Genomic DNA, 22,092 nt, shown 5'->3' with positions numbered 1-22,092 from the left:
GTCAGGGTTCAGTGAAAGCACCAGGATCAGCGCCAGGCTCCAGCTGGAGCTTGGCACTGATCCCGGTGCTTCTGAGCCCAGAAGAAGCGCCGATCAGTTGGAATGTTGCAGCATCTCCAGGATCTTGTGATTTACATTCAGATGCTTGGCAACTGATTCATATTTATGATGATCACATTGTCCCAGGGTCATGTGAAGTGACCAACCCCACCCCTGTTGCCAATCCTCAACAGAAATGCTCACAAAAATGAAAACCTCAGGAGGAAGAGCACCACCAGGCAGGTAGGGAGGTCTCTTGCTCGGCTGTGGCTTGGGGGGCACTTTTTTCAGTGCCATTGAAACTTCGAACAGTCACTAAGCGAACTGTTGTAAGCCGAGGACTACCTGTGCTTCATCACGTTTTTTCGTCTTTTTTTGGATCATCAAGTTTTTGACACCTTGCTAGGCGACTGGTGGTACTTGGATGTTGCCATATCCTAAAAGTGGTACAATGGGTGAAAAGATTAAAAAGCCCTGATCTTTAGGACATAATAGGATTAACCCACCACCATTAGAATATCAAAAAAGCACCCTCAAGCTCAGGTCAAAGTGCATTGCACAGGAACAGGCACTGCAAATACAAAGCCCAAAGAAGGTATAAAAACCCACCTACTCTCAACTCCATTTGATCAACTGTCCCAGAACCACATGCTGTTGCAAGTTCTGCTCATCAATAAACAGGAATCTTCTTTCTTAAGAAGCCTCCTTCTTTATTTCCAGTGTCTTAGCCTCCATTTTATTTACTCACGGCTTGGAACTAGACCTGATTTTTTTTTGTCTTTCAACAAAACTTGCTCAAATAATCATCAAAGACCCCCTTTATTTTTCACAAAGTCCTAATAGACTGTCAGTGGAGAATCTAGTTCACAATTGTTCTAAGCTATGGTTTGCTTAATCACAGATGAAAAAAAATTGTTTATAAAACACGCTAAACCTCTTAATTTACAAATGTGCTAAACCAAATGAACACATTACGTATTGAAATGTGTAAATATGTCCACCTCTCTGCATTATATAGAAGCTGAATCTGTTTTGGAAAGAAATCTGATTTCACCAACCACACAACTTTTGACTTTCCAGGGCTAAAGTTGCTCAAAAAACCCCTAAGTTAAGAAATAGATCAATATATGTAATTGTCACTTCCTCTGTTAATTACCTGTTAGTCATCCACCCTTTAGAGTTCCTTAAAAAGATGTGTTCTGGTGACAGAGCATTTACATATCTCCTGGCAGAATGGAAGGAACAAGTCTAGCAAGAAGCTCCAAGAATCTACACTTGGTTCTGCTGGCCTTCATTGTTTCTCTTCTCCAATCAACATTAGGACGGGAGTTGAAATTTGTGATTTTAGTAAGTATGGGAAAGGGAGTGGGTTCATAAATATACATGGTTTAATTTAAAATGTGCCTGGCATGATTAATCTATGATCCTGGACATATCAAAGTCTTAGTACAATTTTATTTCCTTTGTAAGGCTATGAAATAGGTGCAGTTTGTTCAAGGCTCATGTTTTAAGAATGTGGCTAAGTTTTGTGTAAATATTCAAGCAGATATAATGAAATCCAGAGTATTGGTTTTCCAAATGCAATTTAATGGGCTGGTTATCACTTTAAAAGCTCTATATGGCACAGGGGTAGGTTATTTGTGATATCCTGAGGGTATATGCCCATCCTACTAGGTAAAGTGGGCACACTCCATGTTCCCTCCCTTAAATGGGGTCACTTGATGGGTCATTGATGGTCACACTAGCCTAGAATAGCCTACTAGCTATGTTCCAAGGAATTCACATCCTTGTCTTTTTAGGGATTAAATTTGGATCTGGAAGGCCATTAAGACCTAACTTTTTCCCCAAGCAGTGGTTTGGGGGGGGGAGTTGGGAGACAGTTTGGTCCAGACTTTCCTGAGGGGAAAATATTTTATCTCTGTGGTTATGGATTACTGTGAACCATTTACAATCTTTATATGGGTTAGACAGCCACATAGATCCTCTAAATAAATAAATAATACTGGTAGCTGGATAGGTATATGTTAGGAATATGCTTAGCCTTTGCTTCTGCATCACAAATTTAATGCCCAAGATAACTTCTTCCATCCTGGATTTGGTTTAGCTTTGTGTATAACTCCAGTTACTGGGTTTCTAAACCAAGGTATGTGATTTTTGTTGTATGTGGTGATTATAGCTCATCACTCAAGCCATGGTTCAAACAACTGCTGTATATGAAATATGAGCCAGCCTCCTACCACTACTGATGCATGCATGCAATAATGAAATGTTGTCTACAAATCAGCACTAACATAAATCTAAAAAAACCTCCACCTCTCAGTTTCCACATCATCTGCTGAAAGCCTGCTTTTATTTCTATCCTTCTTCATTGATGGATGAAATTTTCATCCCAGTGAATTCATCTTGTGTTTCTATGTGTTTCCCCATTGAAAGCTGTTTGTCATATCTCCTACCTAGATCATATTTTACTTAAGCAAGGTATGAGGAAAGCCCTTGAATTTAATTCTACAACTGTAGTTCACTATGGTCACAGGATTTGCTGCCATGCAACATTCTTAGTGATTGCTGGAATGCCAACTGCAGACCAAGATCTGACTCTTGGTGGACAGAAAACATCTGAAGCTTCATAGCTGATTTGTTAATTGTTTGTTTATTTTATTTTTATTTAATTGGATTTGTATACCGCCCTTTCCCGAAGGACTCAGGGCGGTTAACAGGGAATTAAAACAAGAAATACAAAAATTAAAAACAATTAAAAAGATTATAATAGTCCCTGAGAGAATAAAAACCCCAATTAAAATTAAAATTAAAATTCTCAGCCTGGGCCAGAGAGCTCGAAGAGCCAGGTCTTCAGGTCCCGGCGGAATGAACGGAGGTTGGGGGCAGTCCTCAACTCCACAGGCAGCTGGTTCCAGAGGGCAGGAGCACCCACTGAGAAGGCCCTCCCCCTGGGCGTTACCCGCCGGCAATCTTTTACCGGCAGCACCCTGAGAAGACTCTCTCTGTGGGAGCGCACTGGATGAAGGGAACTTGATGCTGGCAGCAGGTATTCCCTCAGATATCCCGGACCCAAGCCATTTAGGGCTTTATAGGTCATTACCAGCATCTTGAATCTCACCTGGAGGGCAACTGGAAGCCAATGCAGCTCGCGGAGCAGAGGTGTTACATGGGAGTATCGGGAAACCCCCATCACAACTCGTGCGGCTGCATTCTGCACCAGCTGAAGCCTCCGAGTGGTCCTCAAGGGCAGCCCCATGTAGAGAGCGTTGCAGTAGTCTAAACGGGAGGTCACGAGTGCATGAGTGACTGTCCGTAGGGCATCTCGGTCCAGGTAGGGTCGCAACTGGCGCACCAGGCGAACCTGGGCAAAAGCCCCCCTGGTCACGGCTCCTATATGGTCTTCAAAATTGAGCCGGGAGTCAAGGAGGACGCCCAAGTTGCGAGCCCTATCAATGGGGGGTAACACCTCACCCCCCATCGTTAAAGGTGGAATGGTCTGGTTAACCATTTTGTTTGTTTGTTTGTTTTAAAAGACCTTGCAAATACTCACTAGCAGCCTGTTGGAAGAGAAGTTTTGGAAACAGAATTACACAAATGCATAGATTGTGTGTAGAGGAAAAGACCTAGAAAGGAAAGCACAGGGGAAAGCTGCTATTTAGCCCAGCCATAAATGCTCTGGGGGAAATTGGCCTGTTTGCAATAGGAAAAACTAGTACCGACAAGGTGATCTTCAGTATGCAGTGATGATTCAAGATGCTTTCTGTGGCAACTCAGCTAACATCAAACTGAAATATCAATCTGATCTATACATGATGAAAACAATATGGAGAAATTGGGTTTAAAGTTCTTGGAAATAATTAGCAAGCTGAAAGACTGGTGGTGTGACAAACCTCAGTTTTATGGAATCTCATCAATAGGTGGGAGTGGATGGGTAACCATATATACAGGGAGCCCTCAACTTGCAACAGTTCATTTAGTGACCCTTCAAAGTTACAACAGCACTGTAAAATGTGATTTATGACTGTTTTCAGTTATGACCTTTGCAGCTTTCCCATGGTCATGTGATTTACATTTGGATGCTTGGCAACTGGTTTATATTTATGACTGTTGCTGTGTCCCAAGGTCATGTGATCACCATTTGCGGACTTTCTGACAAGCAAAGTCAATGGGGAAGCCAGATTCACTTAACAACCGTGTTACTAATTTATCAATTGTGGTGATTCACTTAATAACTGAGGCAAAATGTTTCACTTAGCAACAGAAGTTTTGGGCTCAACTATGATCATATGTCGAGGACTACCTGTATATCCTGGGCTAGAAAAATCTTTACAAACATACCAAATTGAAAAACATCAAGACTAATAGGCAAAAAACACTGTATTCATATGCTACTTATTACAAATACATTGGTGTATTCTTGAAGACATTTATGCTACTTACAAATAGTGATGGGCTCATAATGATGGCCAAGCATCAACCTGTGGTTCATTTACTGGCATGAGGGCCAATCAGTAATGCAGGGCTGAGGAAAGTAGAAATTTGTCACTTTATCTGATCAGAACCAAAGGGGCTCCCTGTTAGCAAACAAAAGAGCTGGGAGGAGCCCTGACCAAGCCTGGCATTCTATTTTCATTTTTTTATGATACAGGAAATTCAAGACAGCAGATTGGTTACATATTTCTTATCATCATTAAAATAGCACGTGTACAAAGAATGTTGTTCAGCTTAGAACAGCGGGTGTACTGTGCTGAAAAACAGAGGTTTCTGTAAAATGAGTGCTTTTAAAAATGACGCTTGGGGCCCCAAAGATGAATTTGGGGTCCCAGGCTTTCAATAACTCAGCACTATGGAAAAATCTTTTGTTACTCTTCCATAACAGTAATTATTGCAAATTAGTAGTTCGATTTTCTATGGAATGTTATGAGACTTACTCAAAGGCATGTCTATAAAACTGCAGTCTAATTCCTTTCTGGCTGTTTTTTTTTAACCTAGAAATTTATATCTCATTCTTCTAGTGCCAGAAAATCAGTTAGTGTTGTTCAGCACCATTTAAAATTACAATACTGTATAGACATTAAAAAGATAACATACTCCTATAAAAACAAAGACAGACATATATCATCTTTATATTAACACTTTCTGTAAAGTGTAGTCATTAAAGATCTAATAATGATCTAATCAAAGAAATATAACAAAAGGGGACCCCTAGTTTCTGCTGTAAGATTTTCTGAAAGCTCTCTTGTCCTTATCTTAAGATAAATCTGTTGTGTCCAGATGGTCAACAGATAACATGGAGATGGTTCAGGGTTTAGACTGTTTATTCTAGCTGCACGTGGTAGAACTGAACCCACATGGCCCTGTGTTGCTTATATGTCCGGCAAGCGCCAGACGCTAGCCAATCACCCAACTGGAATCTCCCGCCTTGCCTCAGGCACCCAACCCAGTGTGCAGGAATTCCCGCCAGCTGGATTAGCCAATCACGAGGCTGTGCAGTTGTGTACAGAACAAAATCTAAATATATAGATTGACCAGCTAAAATGATATCACCATTTCAATCATCTTTAAATTGTTCTATCTACCAGTGATCTTAGAAACTCACATGGTAGTAGAATAGAAGGACTGAAAGTTAACAAAGTCTATTTATCCTTATCTTAAAACAATCAGTTAAATATTCTACTGTCTTTAACATAATAACATCCAGCTTAACATTACATCAGAAAATGCTGAATGCAAAAAACACGATTCTTATTGTGAAGTTTTGTTACCATGACTATAGTGGCACATACTTTAGTAATACTTTAGTAATACAAGAAAGGCAGGATGGTAGAATTGGCAGGAGCTCCTTAAAAACTTAAGGAGCTATTTGTGTTGAAAGCCAACCTCTTTGCATCTTTAATTAAACATATATGTACCAACTTCCTTACTGAGATGTTAGCATAAATGAAAGCATAGAGTAGCTGCAGTTTACCAGATAGCACTACTGTTTGAACAACAAATTGGTTCTTTGTTCTTGATTAATGGTTAATGACATTGTTGAAATTCAATTAACCAAATATCTATCATAAAATTAATTAAGTAGTCAAACTAGTATCAGGTAAATAGTTTTCTGACAAGTTCTATGTATAAAAGAAAAAAATGAGAAAAAATACTGATTTTTATAATTGCTAGTCAGCATCCAGCTGATTACAACTGCATATTATGATTTATAGTATTAAAATGGTCTGATAAAAGAATAGAATAAAATCTATTAATTAATATAGATTCTTTATCCAGACATGGTAACCCTTAACAAACTTTTGCTGACATTAGGACTGAAATGACCAAGCTTTATTAATTTTTTATAAAGATGGAATATGGGGAAAAAGAGATTATATGTTGTATTTTAAGAAACAATAATAAGTTCTAAAGTTATTTATACTTGTCATGATGTAGGTAGAATATGACTTCTTTATATACCTTTTCTACATATATTTATTTATTTATTTATTTTATTAAACTTATATACCGCCCTTCTCCCGTAGGACTCAGGGCAGTTCACAAGGTTTTTTAAAACAATGCAACAAGTTACAAAAATTAAAAACAATTAAAATAATTACACTAACCTTGAAATATAACCCAATTACAATTAAAAATACAATTAAAACCCCAGTTAATACTCTCAGTCCAGGCCAGAAAGCTCGAAGAGTCAGGTCTTCAGGTCCCGGCGGAATGAGCGAAGGTCAGGGGCAGTCCTAAGCTCTACAGGCAGCTGGTTCCAAAGTGCAGGCGCACACACAGAGAAAGCCCTCCCCCTGGGTATTGTCCACCGGCAATCTTTTACCGGCGGTACCCTGAGGAGACCCTCCCTGTGGGAGCGCACAGGACGAAGGGAGCTTGATGCCGGCAGCAGGTGTTCCCTCAAATATCCCGGACCCAAGCCATAAGTTGGACCATAAGAAAGGCTGAGCGCCAAAGAATTGAGGCCTGTATCTTTTTATTTCTATTTATTTTTTTCTGCAATTTCTGTTCTATTCTATATATATATTTAATAAATTTAAAAACTGAAATCCTAGGTGTAGACATTTGAAATCAGTAAAAATAAAAATGATGAACTCCAGGATATAAGAGAAAATTCTTCTTTATTGCCGAGCTTTCGTCAACAAGCTCTTGACAAAATCAGAGCAAGGGCTGAATGCTAAGGTAATCAGTACATACACTTATATGGCAGTTATAATGGTCAAATTGTGGAATGTGGGTGTGGTCTATTCGTGACAAGCTCGCTCGTTTATAATCACAGTGGTTCTGGCTTTGTTGGAAAAGGCCGGTCTCTGGTTGATTTTTAAAAGTCGTGCCTAGCAGCTGCTTGGCACATATCAGCTGTTAGGTGCGTAAATCTCATCGCGCCAAATGTAGTCATGCGCTGGCTGACAGATCTTCGTTCGAAGTAGAGTCAAGGAGGTCGTCTCGTTCCCTCGCATGCAGTCGTCGCAGGCTTGATTCTGCTGTGGAAGGGAGCAGATATCATTCAGCCCTTGCTCTGATGATGTCAACAGCTTGTTGACGAAAACTCAGCAATAAAGAAGAATTTTCCCTTATATCCCAGAGTTCATCATTTTTATTTTTAATGATTTCATATATATGTGTGTGTGTGTGTGTGTGTGTGTGTTTATGTACGTATATGTATATTTCCTTTGTATTAATAATTATAATCTTTAATACAACTAATATAAGGTTGTTTATTATGCAATGAATACTTCTTCAGGTTGTTTATTTTCAATGAATACTTCTTCAGAAAAAACATTAAAAGATTAATGTGTTTTGCACAACACTGTAGATTAAAAACCGGAGTTGGATAGTTTGTAGTTCAGTGTTTTATGGAACCATAATCATTGCTTTAGCACAATGTTTGAACTAGGCCATGTTTGAAAGCCATAATATGGTTATTAATTTGGACATAACAAAATATGAATGCAAATACTACATTTTGTTAACCAGGTTTAATATCCATTATTTTGGGTGAAGACAACCTTACAGTTAAAATAATTTTAGCAGTAGGATATAACTTACCTTTGTTGCCTTTTCAGAAATGCTTCAACAAAGAGCCAGTAACTTTTGGGTATTACTAAATGCAGATTAATGTATTTTTATTGGTATACAATCACTACTTATATGGTTTTAAAATAATAAGTAATAATGTAAATAAATAAAGTAAATCTGCATTTTGCAATTGATCAGTGGTTAGTTTGTCAATGTCAATGATGTTCAGATGTTTGGTTGAAAAGGCACTTTACTTGAAATAGCTTATATCCTGTGATAATACCTTTAATACAATTAAACAATATCTTTATCTCAGGTTCTTGGGAAGGACTTATAGGTAGAAAAAAAATTTAAATCCAGTATAAACATTTAGCTGATTGTATGACCAACCATAATACTAGAATTGTTTCAGTAATAATATATCCTAGGATCTAGAATATAAAATAGTTAAAGTATTTTAATATATAAGCAGTTAAAAATTCCTACTGTAAGAAAGGATATATAGATTATAGATTCCATAGTGAAAGATTCTAAAATTATTTTGATATTTGTCAGGCATTTTTCTTACATATATATTGTTACTTATGAGTGATATTTAATAAGTTTCATATGCATGCTTGTTTAAATGTTACTTCATATTCTTTTATCATTTATATTCATCATCATCATCCTAGCCATTGCCTATTCACTGCAGGATGAAGGCCTGTTCTGCATGTTTCCAACCAATATGGTCTTGAGCTTTCCTTTGCTATTTGGGCCCATAATACTTGCTAATGTTTATGCTTATTTATAATAGGTTAATGTAACATAAAATAACATTGACATTATGTTAATCTAAAACAAGGTGGGGAAAGTCTACAGAGCCTGGCTTCTGGAAATTTTTCCAACCCTTAATAGGCTTAAACTCTCTCTCTCTCTCTCTCTCTCTCTCTCTCTCTCTCTCTCTCTCTCTCTCTCTCTCTCTCTCTCTCTGTGTGTGTGTGTGTGTGTGTGTGTGTGTGTGTGAATTAAAAATATATCAAAAGGCTTATAATGAAAAAAGGTGATACAGTCTTATAATATTTCTTCCTAGATCTATCGACATGGAGACAGAAGTCCTATTGAAAACTATCCCAATGGTTTACACAGTGAAAGTGAATGGCCACAGGGATTTGGGCAACTGACTAAGGTTTGTTGGTTTTCTATAATAGTAAAAACAATAAACAATACATGTAATAATGGGATGTGATCTATAATTAACTTTCATTTATTGACATGTAATAGCACAAAACCTTCTCCAGTACTGTATTTTTATATGATATAACTCTTATAATCCCTACTCAGCCTTATAACCCCTTTTCTGTAACAGTTTGTTCCAAGTGAAAAGAACTAGTACATAATTCAGAGAGGGGATTTTCTTATAACATAAATTCATATTTTCAAAATTTAATCTCAGGTTAATGAAAAGCATGGTGTAAAGAATTAGCCCAAAATCTAACCTTTTTAATCATTGAAGAAAAAAGAATTAGGATTCTTGGCCTAAACAATACAGCCTAATTCCATAAAAAAATAATCTGTCCTTCTGTCTCTCCACCCATCTATCTGTTCTCTGTCCATCCATCTTTCTGTCATCTCACCTGCCCAGCTACAACAAGCAGGCTTCTGTGTGATCTAGGACAGGGGTCCTCAATCTTGGCAACTTTAAGTCTTGTGGCCTTTGACTCCCAGAACTGCTCAGCCAGCTTTGCTGACTGGGGAATTCTGGGAGTTGAAGTCCACAAGTCTTAAAGTTGCCAAGGTTGAGGATCCCTGATCTAGGAAGATGGCAGAGGCAGATGATCACTTTGGATAATTTATACTGTGCAGGAGAAGGCAATGCTAAATGATTCCTGTATTTTTACCAAGAAAACTACATGGATAAAATACAAAATGATTGATGATATAGTGCCAGATAATGAACCACACAGGTCAGATGATACTCAAGATGTTACAGAGGAATTGGTGAGCATCTTTAAAAGTATTAATGATGCTTTAAGACATGGCTAGATCAGCATTTTCCAAAATTTTTTGATGATGGAATCTCTTGAAAGGCATTCCTCCTCCCACTTCCCCATGGAATTTCTAATTCTGAATTTTAATAAGCATTGTAAAGCACAATGTTTTCCCTACCAGAAGTACAGGCAGGATTTTGAAGAGGCAGAGGAACTAGAGATCAAATTGCCAACATACGCTGGATCATGGAGAAAGCTAGGGAGTTCCAGAAAAACATCTACTTCTGCTTCATTGACTATTTTTATTTTATTTATTAATGGGATTTATATCCCGCCCTATCTCCCGAAGGACTCAGGGCGGCTAACAACAATAACATATAATAAGTACAGAAATTAAGATAAAAATAAAATTAAAATCATCTGTGCAATAAATTAAAATTAAAAATTAAAAATAAATTAAAAATTGTAAATGTAATTAAAATGCCTGTCAGTCCAGGTCAGCCAGGTGGAAAAGGAGTGTTTTGAGGCCGCGGCGAAAGGACCGGAGATCTTGGGCCATCTGAAGCTCAGGGGGGAGCTGATTCCATAGGACTGGCGCTCCCACAGAGAAGGCCCTCCCCCTGGGGGTCGCCAGCCGACATTGTCTAGCCGACGGTACCCTGAGGAGGCCTTCTCTGTGTGAGCGTACTGGGCGATGGGAATTCGTTCCCAGTAGCAGATGGTCCTGCAAGTATCCCGGGCCTAAGCCATGTAGGGCTTTAAAGGTAAGTACCAGCACCTTAAATCTCACCCGGAGGGCAACCGGTAACCAATGCAGCTCATGGAGCAGAGGTGTTATACGGGAGTATCGGGGAGCTCCCATCACTACCCGTGCAGCCGCATTCTGCACCAGCTGAAGCCTTTGATTGTGTAGATCATAACAAACTGTGGCAAGTTCTTAAAGAGATGGACATACCAGACCATCTTATTTGTCTCTTGAGAAACCTATATGTGGGCCAAGAAGCAACAGTGAGAACTGGACATGGAACCACTGATTGATTCAAAATTGGGAAAGGAGTCTGGCAAGGCTGTATACTGTCGCCCTGTCTATTTAACTTATATGCAGAGCACATCATGAGAAAGGCAGGGCTAGATGAATCAAAAGTTGGAATTAAGATTGCTGGAAGAAATATCAACAACCTAAGATATGCAGATGATACCACTCTAATGGCAGAAAGTGAAGAAGAACTAAAGAGCCTCTTGTTGCAGGTGAAGAAGGAGAGTGCAAAAGTTGGGTTGAAACATAACATTAAGAAAACCAAGATCATGGCATCCGGCCCTCTCAATTCCTGGCAAATAGATGGGGAAGAAATGGAGGTAGTGACAGATTTTATTTTCCTGGGCTCCAAGATCACCACATATGGAGGCTGTAGCCAAGAAATTAAAAGACACTTGCTCCTGGGAAGGAAAGCCATGGCAAATCTAGAGAGCACACTAAAAAGCAGAGACATCACCCTGTCAACAAAAGTGCGTATAGTCAAGGCTATGGTCTTCCCAGTTGCAATGTATGGCTGTGAAAGCTGGTCCATAAAAAAGGCTGAGCGCCAAAGAATTGAGGCCTTTGAACTCTGGTGCTGGAGAAGACTCCTGCAAGTCCCTTGGACTGCAAGGCGATCAAACCGGTCAGTCCTAGAGGAGATCAACCCTGACTGCTCTTTAGAAGGCCAGTTCCTGAAGCTAAAACTCAAATACTTTGGCCACCTAATGAGAAGGAAGGACTCACTGGAAAAGAACCTAATGCTGGGAAAGATTGAGGGCAATAGAAGAAGGGGACGACAGAGAATGAGGTGGGTGGATGGAGTCACTGAAGCAGTAGGCGTGAGCTTAAATGGACTCCAGAAGATGGTAGAGAACAGGAAGGCCTGGAGGAACGTTGTCCATAGGGTTGCAAGGGGTCGGACACGACTTTGCAGCTAACAACAACAAACCAATCAAAACAGGACCAGTTACAAACCAGCCGTAATTTGTGGAAAGGGGTCATATAAAGAACTTACTTTCCTAGTAGAAGACTTTTGTTTTGAATACTGTGGTCTGAAATAAAATCTGAAAACTGAAATATATCACTTTGGCGAAATTATGACTATGTGACCAGACTAGTTTTAAATAATCATTGGTATATTCCTGGAGGAGGTACCTTCAGATAAAGGATACATGCCACTGATTTTTTATCAACTTGTAAAAAATCCAACTTTAATGAATTATCCAGAGATTAATTAAGAGTCATATTATTATCTTGGTAAACTGTTGTATCAATATTACAAGGCTGAGTTGCTTTAAGGAGCCCTATAAATTACATTTTATTTAGTGACCATTTGAAATTACTATGGCAATAAAGAGTGACTTATGACCTTTTTCCACACTTATGACCATTACAACAGCCCCTGGTCATGTGATCAAATTTGATGGTTGCATTGGGATCACCTTTGTGATCTTTTCACAAGCAAAGTCAATGGGTAAGCCATATTCACTTAACAATCTTGTTGGTAATTTAACAACTGCAGTGATTTACTTAACAAATGTGGCAAGAAATGTCGTAAAATGGGGCAAAACTCACTTAACAACTGTTTCACTTAACAATTATGGCCTCAGTTGTAGTCATAAATCAAGGATTACCAGTAAAACCTTAAGATATGTCTATTACTTAGTTCTTCATGCAAACTGGAAAGTGCAATATGATTGGATTTTTCTTTTTAAGTAACTCATGGCTTTATTGTTTTTCCATAGATTGGAATGCAGCAGCAGTATAAGCTTGGACAATATATAAAGAAGAGATATTCAGATTTTCTGAGTGCCAGTTACAAAAGAGAGGAGGTGAGTACAAAAACATAGAAAATATATAGTTCAAAACATCAAAGATTCAGAATTTTCATACCCACAGATAAATTATACATGTTTCCTGTATAATATTTATCACACCTACAGACATAGCCTCAGAGAGCCAGCAATTTACAGGAATTGCGGATGAATAAATGTAATTTTATGGATATTTTATCTATTTAATATACCTGTCTGCTTGTTTGTCAGATTTCTGTCTCCAGGAGAGATTAAGACATCATCCAATTTTTCCCTTAACAGCAACATGTTAGGAAAAGTTGGGCTGAGAGGCCCAAAATCATTCGTACACTTCTATGAATGAGAGTAGATTTGAATTTGGGCTTCCTCAGTCTTCATTCAAAATTTTAAGAAATATCACATTAATATTCAGACATTTTTAACGGAGGTCTCAACTCGCTTCATCTTTCATGGAAGCTTCAAGAACAGATTCACAAAAAGTCATTGTACATATAAACAAGTACACTCAGTGGAAGAAATACCAAGTGCCTCTCATTAAAGTATGCACATTAAAACTCTGTTTCCACAGGTTGTTCTCCACTTCACTACACTACACTACCTCAGGCTGAACTTTCTTTTCTATAGCTGGGCCGGAAAAATTCAGGGGGAAAAAACACTAAGTAGCTGAGACACAATGATCTTTTATTTCTCTTAGATCTTAATCCAAAGCACTGAAATTGATCGAACCATATTGAGCGCCCAAGTAAATCTTGCTGGTCTGTTCCCTCCTACTGATGATCAAATTTGGAATCCTGAACTCCTGTGGCAACCAGTTCCAGTACATGTCGTCCCAAAGGCAAGCAGTCCAGTGAGTATCAGTAATACAAAGTGTTCTTCCTGGTTTTTAGGTTTTTCTATCATGCAGACATTTTCAATTTAACACGCTCATCTCTCCAAACAAATGAGGTTTATAACAAATTCAAAGTTGTCCTAGTAAACAGTAGACAGTTACAAGCCCTCTTTCCAAGTTTATCTACAGTCTGCAACACTCTAGATATTGGTTTCATTATTGGGCTTGAAAAGTTGGAGGTGGATTTCAAGCTCCTTATGCCAAGACAAAAGGACGAGTTGTCTACTACCAGTAGCACAGGAATTCCTTTGCCCGGTCATATTATTTGATCTACTAAATATTTAAATATCTGAGTGTAAAATAGCCAGATCTTGGGCATGTCTCCATTCATAAATATATTCTGTTCCATTCCTGCATTATATCAAAATAATTAAATATGCATTGACATTTTAAATAAAATCCTATGCATTTTAACATAGGAAAACATTAATAAATATTTGAAATATCAAAGTATTTATTTCTAAATATATTTACCATTCAATATGCATTTTTATACTTCTTACAGTATGCTTTGAGTATAGAACTGGAATTTAAAATTTTAAATCTGGATATTAACTGCAGAGGGGGAAATTAGCCTATGTCTATAAGTCTCCAAAATCATTGCTGTGTAAGAAGTTTTATTTGCATGTTGTTCTTAACTACTGTAGTCTGCTTCTTGTTACTGAACATTTTAGTTTTTCGTTAAAAACAACTCAGAAAATTATAATTGCCTAATCATGCTCTGTCTTTGTTTGAACTATAACTTGATATTTTTATGTAATATAGTCAGCAATGCAGTGCAATCTATTTAAAGTATCTACAGTTATATTCACATGCACTAGAAACATGCATTGAACTATTATACTGATTATAATAGCTGTTTAGTGACTGCCTCTTTATTTTCAATAAAGCATTGGTAAAGAAGCAAGGTCTGAACCTGGTGTAAAGAATTATCAAGAAAAATCTTAAGAATGAAGAAAAAAATAGTTGCAGCATATTACCGTCTCATTGTTTTATTTTTATTTCAGAAACTACGCTATCCAATTTTTCAATGTCCACGCTACATAGAGCTTTTGAAAAAAACTGTAGGATCAGGTGAATTCCAGGAAAAAATTAAACCATATGAGGTAACAAAAAAGTTACAAGGATGAAGGTTGTCTTAAAATAATACTTGTAGAAGTATTACTTACAACTAAAAGAAGAATGTTACAATGCAAGTTAGGTTGCTTAACATTTTCCAATAGGGCATCTATCAAGTATGTTTCCCATACAGAATGGGCATCCTGGGCACTATTGTTGAAACACATCTGGAAGGCATTGGGTAAAGGAAAGATGCTTAAGTAGTTTTTCTATATTTTGTTCCCACCCTGAGTGACTCGTCATTCTCACACCTGGTAGGATCAAACAAAAAGGTATTGGTGCTTATAGTAAGCAAGCAAAAAATGCAGTCTTTATTACTGATAATTATCATTACTGTAAGGGACGCGGTGGCTCAGTGGGTTAGGACGCTGAGCTTGTCGATCAGAAGGTTGGCAGTTTGGCGGGTCGAATCCCGAGTGCCGCGTAGCAGAGTGAGCGCCTGTTACTCGTCCCATCTTCTGCCAACCTAGCAGTTCGAAAGCACGTAAAAATGCAAGTAGAAAATTAGGGACCACTCCGGTGGGAAGGTAACAGCGTTCCGTGCGCCTTTGGCGTCTAGTCATGCTGGCCACATGACCACGGAGACGTCCTCGGACAAATGCTGGGTCTTCGGCTTTGAAACAGAGATGAGCACCAGCCCCTAGAGTTGGAAACGACTAGCACACATGTGCAGGGGAACCTTTACCTTTACCTTTATCATTACTGTATGGGATAAGTGTACTGAAAGAGGATTGTCTCTTTCAGTGCCATCTGTGGATGAAGTGCTTTCTTCATTTTCAGAAAAAAACAAGGGACTTTTTTGCCTGAATTTCACTAGAAGCCTGAGATGTGTTAAATTTACTGAGCATGTATTGTATAGAAGAGGACCAATAATGATTGTGCTAATTCAATAGTATGTATTCGCAAACATGCACACATGGAGAAAATGCTCCATTATAATGCTGTATCCTGTTACTTAAACTTAACACTTAAGTTTAAGAAAGAGAGAAAAATAATTCCCTGACATTGACCTACTAAAGGATGACCAGCATTTTGGGTCACAAGAAGCTGAAAAAATACTATAAAGCAGAGATGCACACTGTTGGCACTTTCTATGTGTTTTCTTGGGGTTGTCTGGTAGTTGCATATTCCCAGGAAAATAAGCATTGAGTCAAGGTAGTGCCAATGCCTGCTCCAAAGTACCCTTTTGTCTTTGGATCTGAAATACTGCATCACCCCAACATATTATATCTTACTTTATATATTAAAGTATAAATCAAATGTAATGCATCCAACTATCTGATTGGCCAAAAAGGGGCTATCATTGGATAGATATTTTCATTAGCTCTCCAATAGGTCACTAAAAATGACTAATAGAAAATATTTTATTGGAAATTTATATATGCTATACCAATCTTTGCTTTCATGCCCAAAATTCAAAAGTATCAATTGTCTGAAACAGAAAATTACAATTGATGGATTCAGAACTGGTTAGGTTCTTAAATAACGCTTTAAACATTGCTTAGAAAAGAAGACAGAAAGAGGAATGCAATGATTATTCATATCTCAACTTTTAACAATTAACCTAAGCAATAATGCTGGACTACAGCAGGTTTTTCCAACCTAATGCCACCCAGATACCTTAGCCCTGCAGTCGCATACCGTAATTCCAAATTTGACTTGCTTTTAGCTAAGTATGGGAGTTGAAGTTCAGCTCAGCTGAAAGGCATTGTTGGAAATGACTGTTTTAGAGAATATACAATTTCAGCCCTGCAGGTGATTAGCTTATTTAGTTCCAAGGACTATAACCTGATTTGAACATACTTGTATACAATCCTGCTGTAGTCCTGTATATCATGTTACAACCTGCATGAGCATATATCTTGGTGTGCTGCTTTACCTTTTAAGGATGCTGTTCTCATCTCTTTTCAGGAATTCATCAAAACAATGGCTTACTATTCAGGTTATAATGCTTCGGTTCTCAAATATCCCATGAATTTTAAAATCTGGCATGTACAAGATACACTATTTTGTGAGGTATTTTTTAATAAATTAATATTGCAATTACTTGCTTATGCTGTTTCAAAAGGTAGAACTATTTTTTCAATTATTGAATAATGTCTAAATGTATATAGGAAGCAGTGGTAAGATCAAGCATAGTGGATTAGGAAATCATGGAATATTCTGATGAAGTATAAGAGCATAACAATTATTTTATTTGAGAAAATAGATTGGAAAGGTAGGTATTAACTGCAGTTCATTACCCTGTTTGCCTGAATGGATCAGCAGGATGAAAGATAATAGTTAAGCAATGCAGCCAAGCAGAGTTTTGATTTTGATTAAAGTGGATTAAATTGCCTAACACTATTAAACTGAATTACCTACTTGTTTTAACATATCAAATTGAATCAAGTGCCTTCAAATCTATTTGGCAATTCAACAGACTTTTGCAAAGGTAGTCATAACATGTACACATTTTACCTATGTAAAACTTTGAACCAATTAGACAAATTAAATAGATTTAGGAGAAATTTAGGTTTAGTAAGATAGATCAGGGCTTTTCAACCTTTTCACCCATTGTACCATTTTTAGGATATGGCAACATCCGAGTACCACCAGTCGCCTAGCAAGGTATCAAAAACTTGATGACCAAAAAAAAAGAGGAAAAAAGTGATAAAGTACAGGTAGTCCTTGACTTACAACAGTTCGCTTAGTGACTGTTCGAAGTTACAATGGCACTGAAAAAAGTGCCCCCCAAGCCACAATCGAGCAAAACACCTGCCTGCCTGCCCGGCGGCGCTCTTCCTCCTGTCTGAGGTTTTCATTGTGAGCATTTCTGTTGAGGATTGGCAGCGGGGTTTGGGGTGGGGGTGCTTGGTTTTTATTCCCCCCCTGCTGGGTGGTTGCAGCAGGTTTTGGTCACTTCACATGACCCTGGGACAGTGTGACCATCATAAATATGAATCAGTTGCCAAGCATCTGAATGTAAATCACAAGACCCTGGAGATGCTGCAACATTCCAGCTGATCGGCACTTCTTCTGGGCTCAGCAGAAGCGCCAGGATCAGTGCTGAGCTCCAGCTGGAGCCTGGCGCTGATCCTGGCACTTCCGCTAAGCCCTGACAGCCCCAAAGAAGCACCGATCAGCTGGAATGCGGACCTGATCCTGGTGCTTCCACTGAGCCCTGACAGCCCTGCAGCTCCAGCCATCTCTCACTCAGGCTTGTGTGGTGCTGCCACCGGTTTAGCTCATTCCCCTCCCCCACTACCACTTTTCTAGGATGGTCGCGTACCACCTGCCAGGTGATGATGTACCACAGGTGGTACCCGTACCACTGGTTGAAAAGCCCTGAGATAGATCTTTTATAATGGTAAACCATAAGCCAAAGTTTATAAACCAGAATGTCTCCTTTCATCATTATCTTATTATTACATTTGCTATATTATTCTTGCATTATTATATAATTCATGAAATATGATCATTGTGATATGAACACAGGGAAGAAGTACTGATTAAATACCAAATCATGGCTTAGCACTATAAGAATTAGTACTGATGGGCTCATAGAGCTCTTTAATTCCTGTCATGCCACCAGGAGCAAATGAGAGTTCCTTGCTTAATATAAAACTCAGATTTGCAATTCTAGTGTCCAGCAAAAGTACCATGAATCATAGTTGCTTATTCTGCATTAAGATCATAATTTTCTAATTGTGACAAGAAAGAAGCAGAGATTCTCAAATGCTCACTCATACAATTAATCATACAATAGTATTACAACTGGGGAAAAAGTTTCATCAATTATACCAGTGTATCCTGAATAGAATGAGAAATGTCTCACTGAATATCAAAAGGATTTTCTGATTACTCTTCTGGTTCCTCCATTTAATCTGACTCTGTTGTGCATGAAGCTTCTGTATTTTGCCTATTTTATGCAATGATGTTTATTGCCTATAATTCCTATTGCCTAAAAATTAACGTTGGAAAGGAAAAAGACTTCACCAAGCCCCATTGCCAAAGATAGGATATCTGTTAATAATTTAATTTGCAAAAGCTACAGTTTGTTTAGTGAGTGAAGTTACTGAATGAAACAAAGTCTAGAATTTCCTATTCTGCCAAAAAATAGAAAACAAATTCCAGAGCTAGAGGACAGGGGAAATTTAAAAAATGATCAGATGACAATGTTATCTGTGAAAACCAGGCAAACATGTTTTTTGGCTAAATAAAAGAGCATTTCAGATTTTAGCTGGAATTACCATGGGATATACTAATTGCAGAAACATCCTGTTCTGTTTTAGACTGCAGAATATAGATAATCTTCAAATTACAATCACAACTGAGCCCAAACTTTTTCATGATAAGCGAGACAGTTGCTAAGTGAGTACTGCCCCCTTTTATGACCTGCAGTTGTTAAATTAGTAACATGGTTGTTAAGTGAATCTGGCTTTGCCATGTAACTGTCATAAATTGGAATCAGTTGCCAAGAATCTGAATTTTGAACCTGTGACCATGAGGATGCTGCAATAGTCATGTGAAAAATGATTATGACTCATTTTCAATACCATTGCAAGTTCGAACAGTCACTAAATGAATTGTTGTAAATCAAGGACAACCTGTAAATAACTGGGGTTCTGTAAAGTCGCGTGCTTCACATAGAGACGGACACAGAGCTGGGGTGAAGATGAGTTTATTCTGAACAGAACGAACTGGGGAAACAGGGAAGCCTGGCGTCTATTTGTACCTGCCCAGGTGGATGGCATCCAATCAGTTCAAACCTGGGCTTCCTGCCAGTGCAGGTGACAATGGGTGTAGATCCTGGCTTCCCACCAGGCTGACCATGCCTGGGGCTGCCAACAGCTTAAGTCATTAGGCTTATCCTGAGTGAGCAGTTATCACCTGGAGCTGTCCAGCCCCTCTGCTGATCTGCACCATCAGCCTCCTGCTGTGCTGTCCTTTGTGTATGCTGGGAGGCATACACTGCAGGTTCCTTCTAAATATGAGATTGATCCTGATACTGGTCTATTAACACATTACACTAAAGTGTGGTTTGGTTTGTTTGACAAAGTGTTGCAGTGCAATATCCAGCAATTTTTTTAAAAAAACTATAGTTTATAATTTAACATGCTATTACACAAGCCAAGCCATTTGTAACTTGTTAAACCATGATTAACTTAATCATAGTTTTGTGTGATGTGCAAACCTATTTATGTTTGGTACATATTTGAACAACTGCTAAAGATTAAGGCGAAGGGAACCAAACCAAACATCCAAAGTGTTTAACAGACAAAGGACTTAATATGATACTTTTTAAAATTGCAGTCTATTCACAATTATACATTACCTGAATGGGCAACTGAAGATGTAATGACAAAGTTGACAGAGCTTACTGAATTATCCTTATCATCATTGTTTGGTATTTACAAGAGAAAAGAAAAAGCACGGCTTCAAGGAGGTAACAAATACATATTTTTATATCATGTATTCTTGCTGAAATGAACCACAAAACACTTGGATTGATGTTCTATTTAGTTTTGATCCCTTAATCAACAGCTGGTGGTTTAATCAATAAAGGGCAGTCATCAAGGAAGGATTTTAATTGATAGAATTATGAACCAAGTTTGTTTTCACAGTTATTTGAGCTCTGCTACTTCATTGTAAAAGGGACGCAGTGGCTCAGTGGGTTAGGACGCTGAGCTTGTCGATCTGAAGGTCGGCAGGTTGGTGGGTCGAATCCCGAGTGCCGCGTAGCAGAGTGAGCGCCTGTTACTCGTCCCATCTTCTGCCAACCTAGCAGTTTGAAAGCACGTAAAAAGGCAAGTAGAAAAATAGGGACCACTACGGTGGGAAGGTAACAGCATTCCGTGCGCCTTTGGCATCTAGTCATGCCGGCCACATGACCATGGAGACGTCCTCGGACAAGCGTTGGCTCTTCGGCTTTGAAACGGAGATGAGCACCGGCCCCTAGAGTCGGAAACGACTAGCACGCATGTGCGGGGGAACCTTTACCTTTACCTTTACCTTACTTCATTGTAATGGATATTGGAGCTGTCCCTTACCATTCACTATTATGGATGAACGATATAAGTTCTTGAAGCTTCTAAGATGCCAACACCACAGTATGCTTTCCAAATAACTCTTGAAAGCAGCTGAACAGACAAAAATGTTTCTAACTATAGGCATTTGGTTCAAATGTAAGATCTGTTATAAGCCATGATGATGTCAAAATGATATGAGCATCATGACAACACAAGTCACAAAAGTGCAAATAATACAATTCCATGTTATACTACGACTTCTAATGCAAGTACATAAATTTACATCATTTGTGTGATGGCATTATGATATGTATTAAGCGCCTTCCCTTGCCCCCATCCTTCAGAGGCCCATTGTTTCAAAAATTTTGTTCAAACAATAGAATATTTTAAATTTGATGAAATGCAAATATTAAGAAAAAAATTGTTAATTTTAAGTAGCTTTATTCTACCTCCTGCCTCTTTTCTCATGCTGCAAAAAGTAGGTGCTTTAATAAACAGCTTTTCAATTATGAAAAACTTAGCTTGGGACTTGACAACTGACATTTAACCTTAGTACATTTAACTCTGGTTAATTAATAAGATAAAATGGGCTGGTTCACTTTTAATGCCAAATCGTAAACCATGGTTAGAAATCATATTCATAATTCAGTTTGCTTAACCATGGTTTAATAAATTTTGACAATATCACATTCAGCTGCAAGCTATGGTTTACAAACCATAACTCATTGGGGTTTTGTTTATGGCACATAAGTGTAGTATCATTTTATGGATTAGCACATTACATTAACCCAGTTAACGAGAAGCCCTGTTCCGAACCAAACCTTTTGAATCCTGCCAATGGCTTTCAAAGTCACTTCTAGAGCAGGTAAATCATTTCAGAGTCATTCTGAACCAGAGGTTCACAATGACCTATACCTTAGTGACTTCCCATTTGGATTCTTTCAACAGGGTCTACATGGGGCTGTCCTTGAAAACCATGTGGAAGCTTCAATAGATCTAGAATGCAATAGCATGTCCTGTTTGGCTGACCCACAGGTCATCCAAGTCACATTACTGCTACGTGAGCTGCACTGGCTTCCAGTTGCATTCTGGATGCAATAGGTTATATATCATTTAAAGTCCTACATGGCACAGAGCCAAGTTACTTGCAAGACTACCTCTCCTTACCTGTCCTACTAGGTTAGATAGGAAGGTGCCTTCCTGTTCCCCTCACTTA

At 38.3% G+C, this 22,092-nt stretch overlaps 1 protein-coding gene across 1 annotated transcript in view; it reads left to right on the top strand.

The window, feature by feature from the left end:
* Positions 1 to 1,272: 1,272 nt before the first annotated feature.
* LOC310649283 (prostatic acid phosphatase-like) overlaps positions 1,273 to 22,092 on the top strand; it is a gene marked incomplete at both ends in the record, with an annotated part of 29,541 nt that continues 8,721 nt past the window's right edge. The window contains 7 exons of the mRNA XM_083377584.1: positions 1,273 to 1,386; positions 9,128 to 9,223; positions 12,789 to 12,875; positions 13,552 to 13,704; positions 14,754 to 14,852; positions 16,777 to 16,881; positions 20,161 to 20,293. Coding sequence (XP_083233710.1) covers positions 1,273 to 1,386; positions 9,128 to 9,223; positions 12,789 to 12,875; positions 13,552 to 13,704; positions 14,754 to 14,852; positions 16,777 to 16,881; positions 20,161 to 20,293 — 787 coding nt within the window. The remainder of the gene's footprint in view (positions 1,387 to 9,127; positions 9,224 to 12,788; positions 12,876 to 13,551; positions 13,705 to 14,753; positions 14,853 to 16,776; positions 16,882 to 20,160; positions 20,294 to 22,092) is intronic.

Source organism: Vipera ursinii (genome assembly GCF_947247035.1).
Source record: "Vipera ursinii genome assembly, chromosome: Z".
NCBI lineage: Eukaryota > Metazoa > Chordata > Lepidosauria > Squamata > Viperidae > Vipera > Vipera ursinii.
Note: the sequence above shows the minus strand (reverse complement) of the source record. Positions and strands in the feature narration are given on the sequence as shown.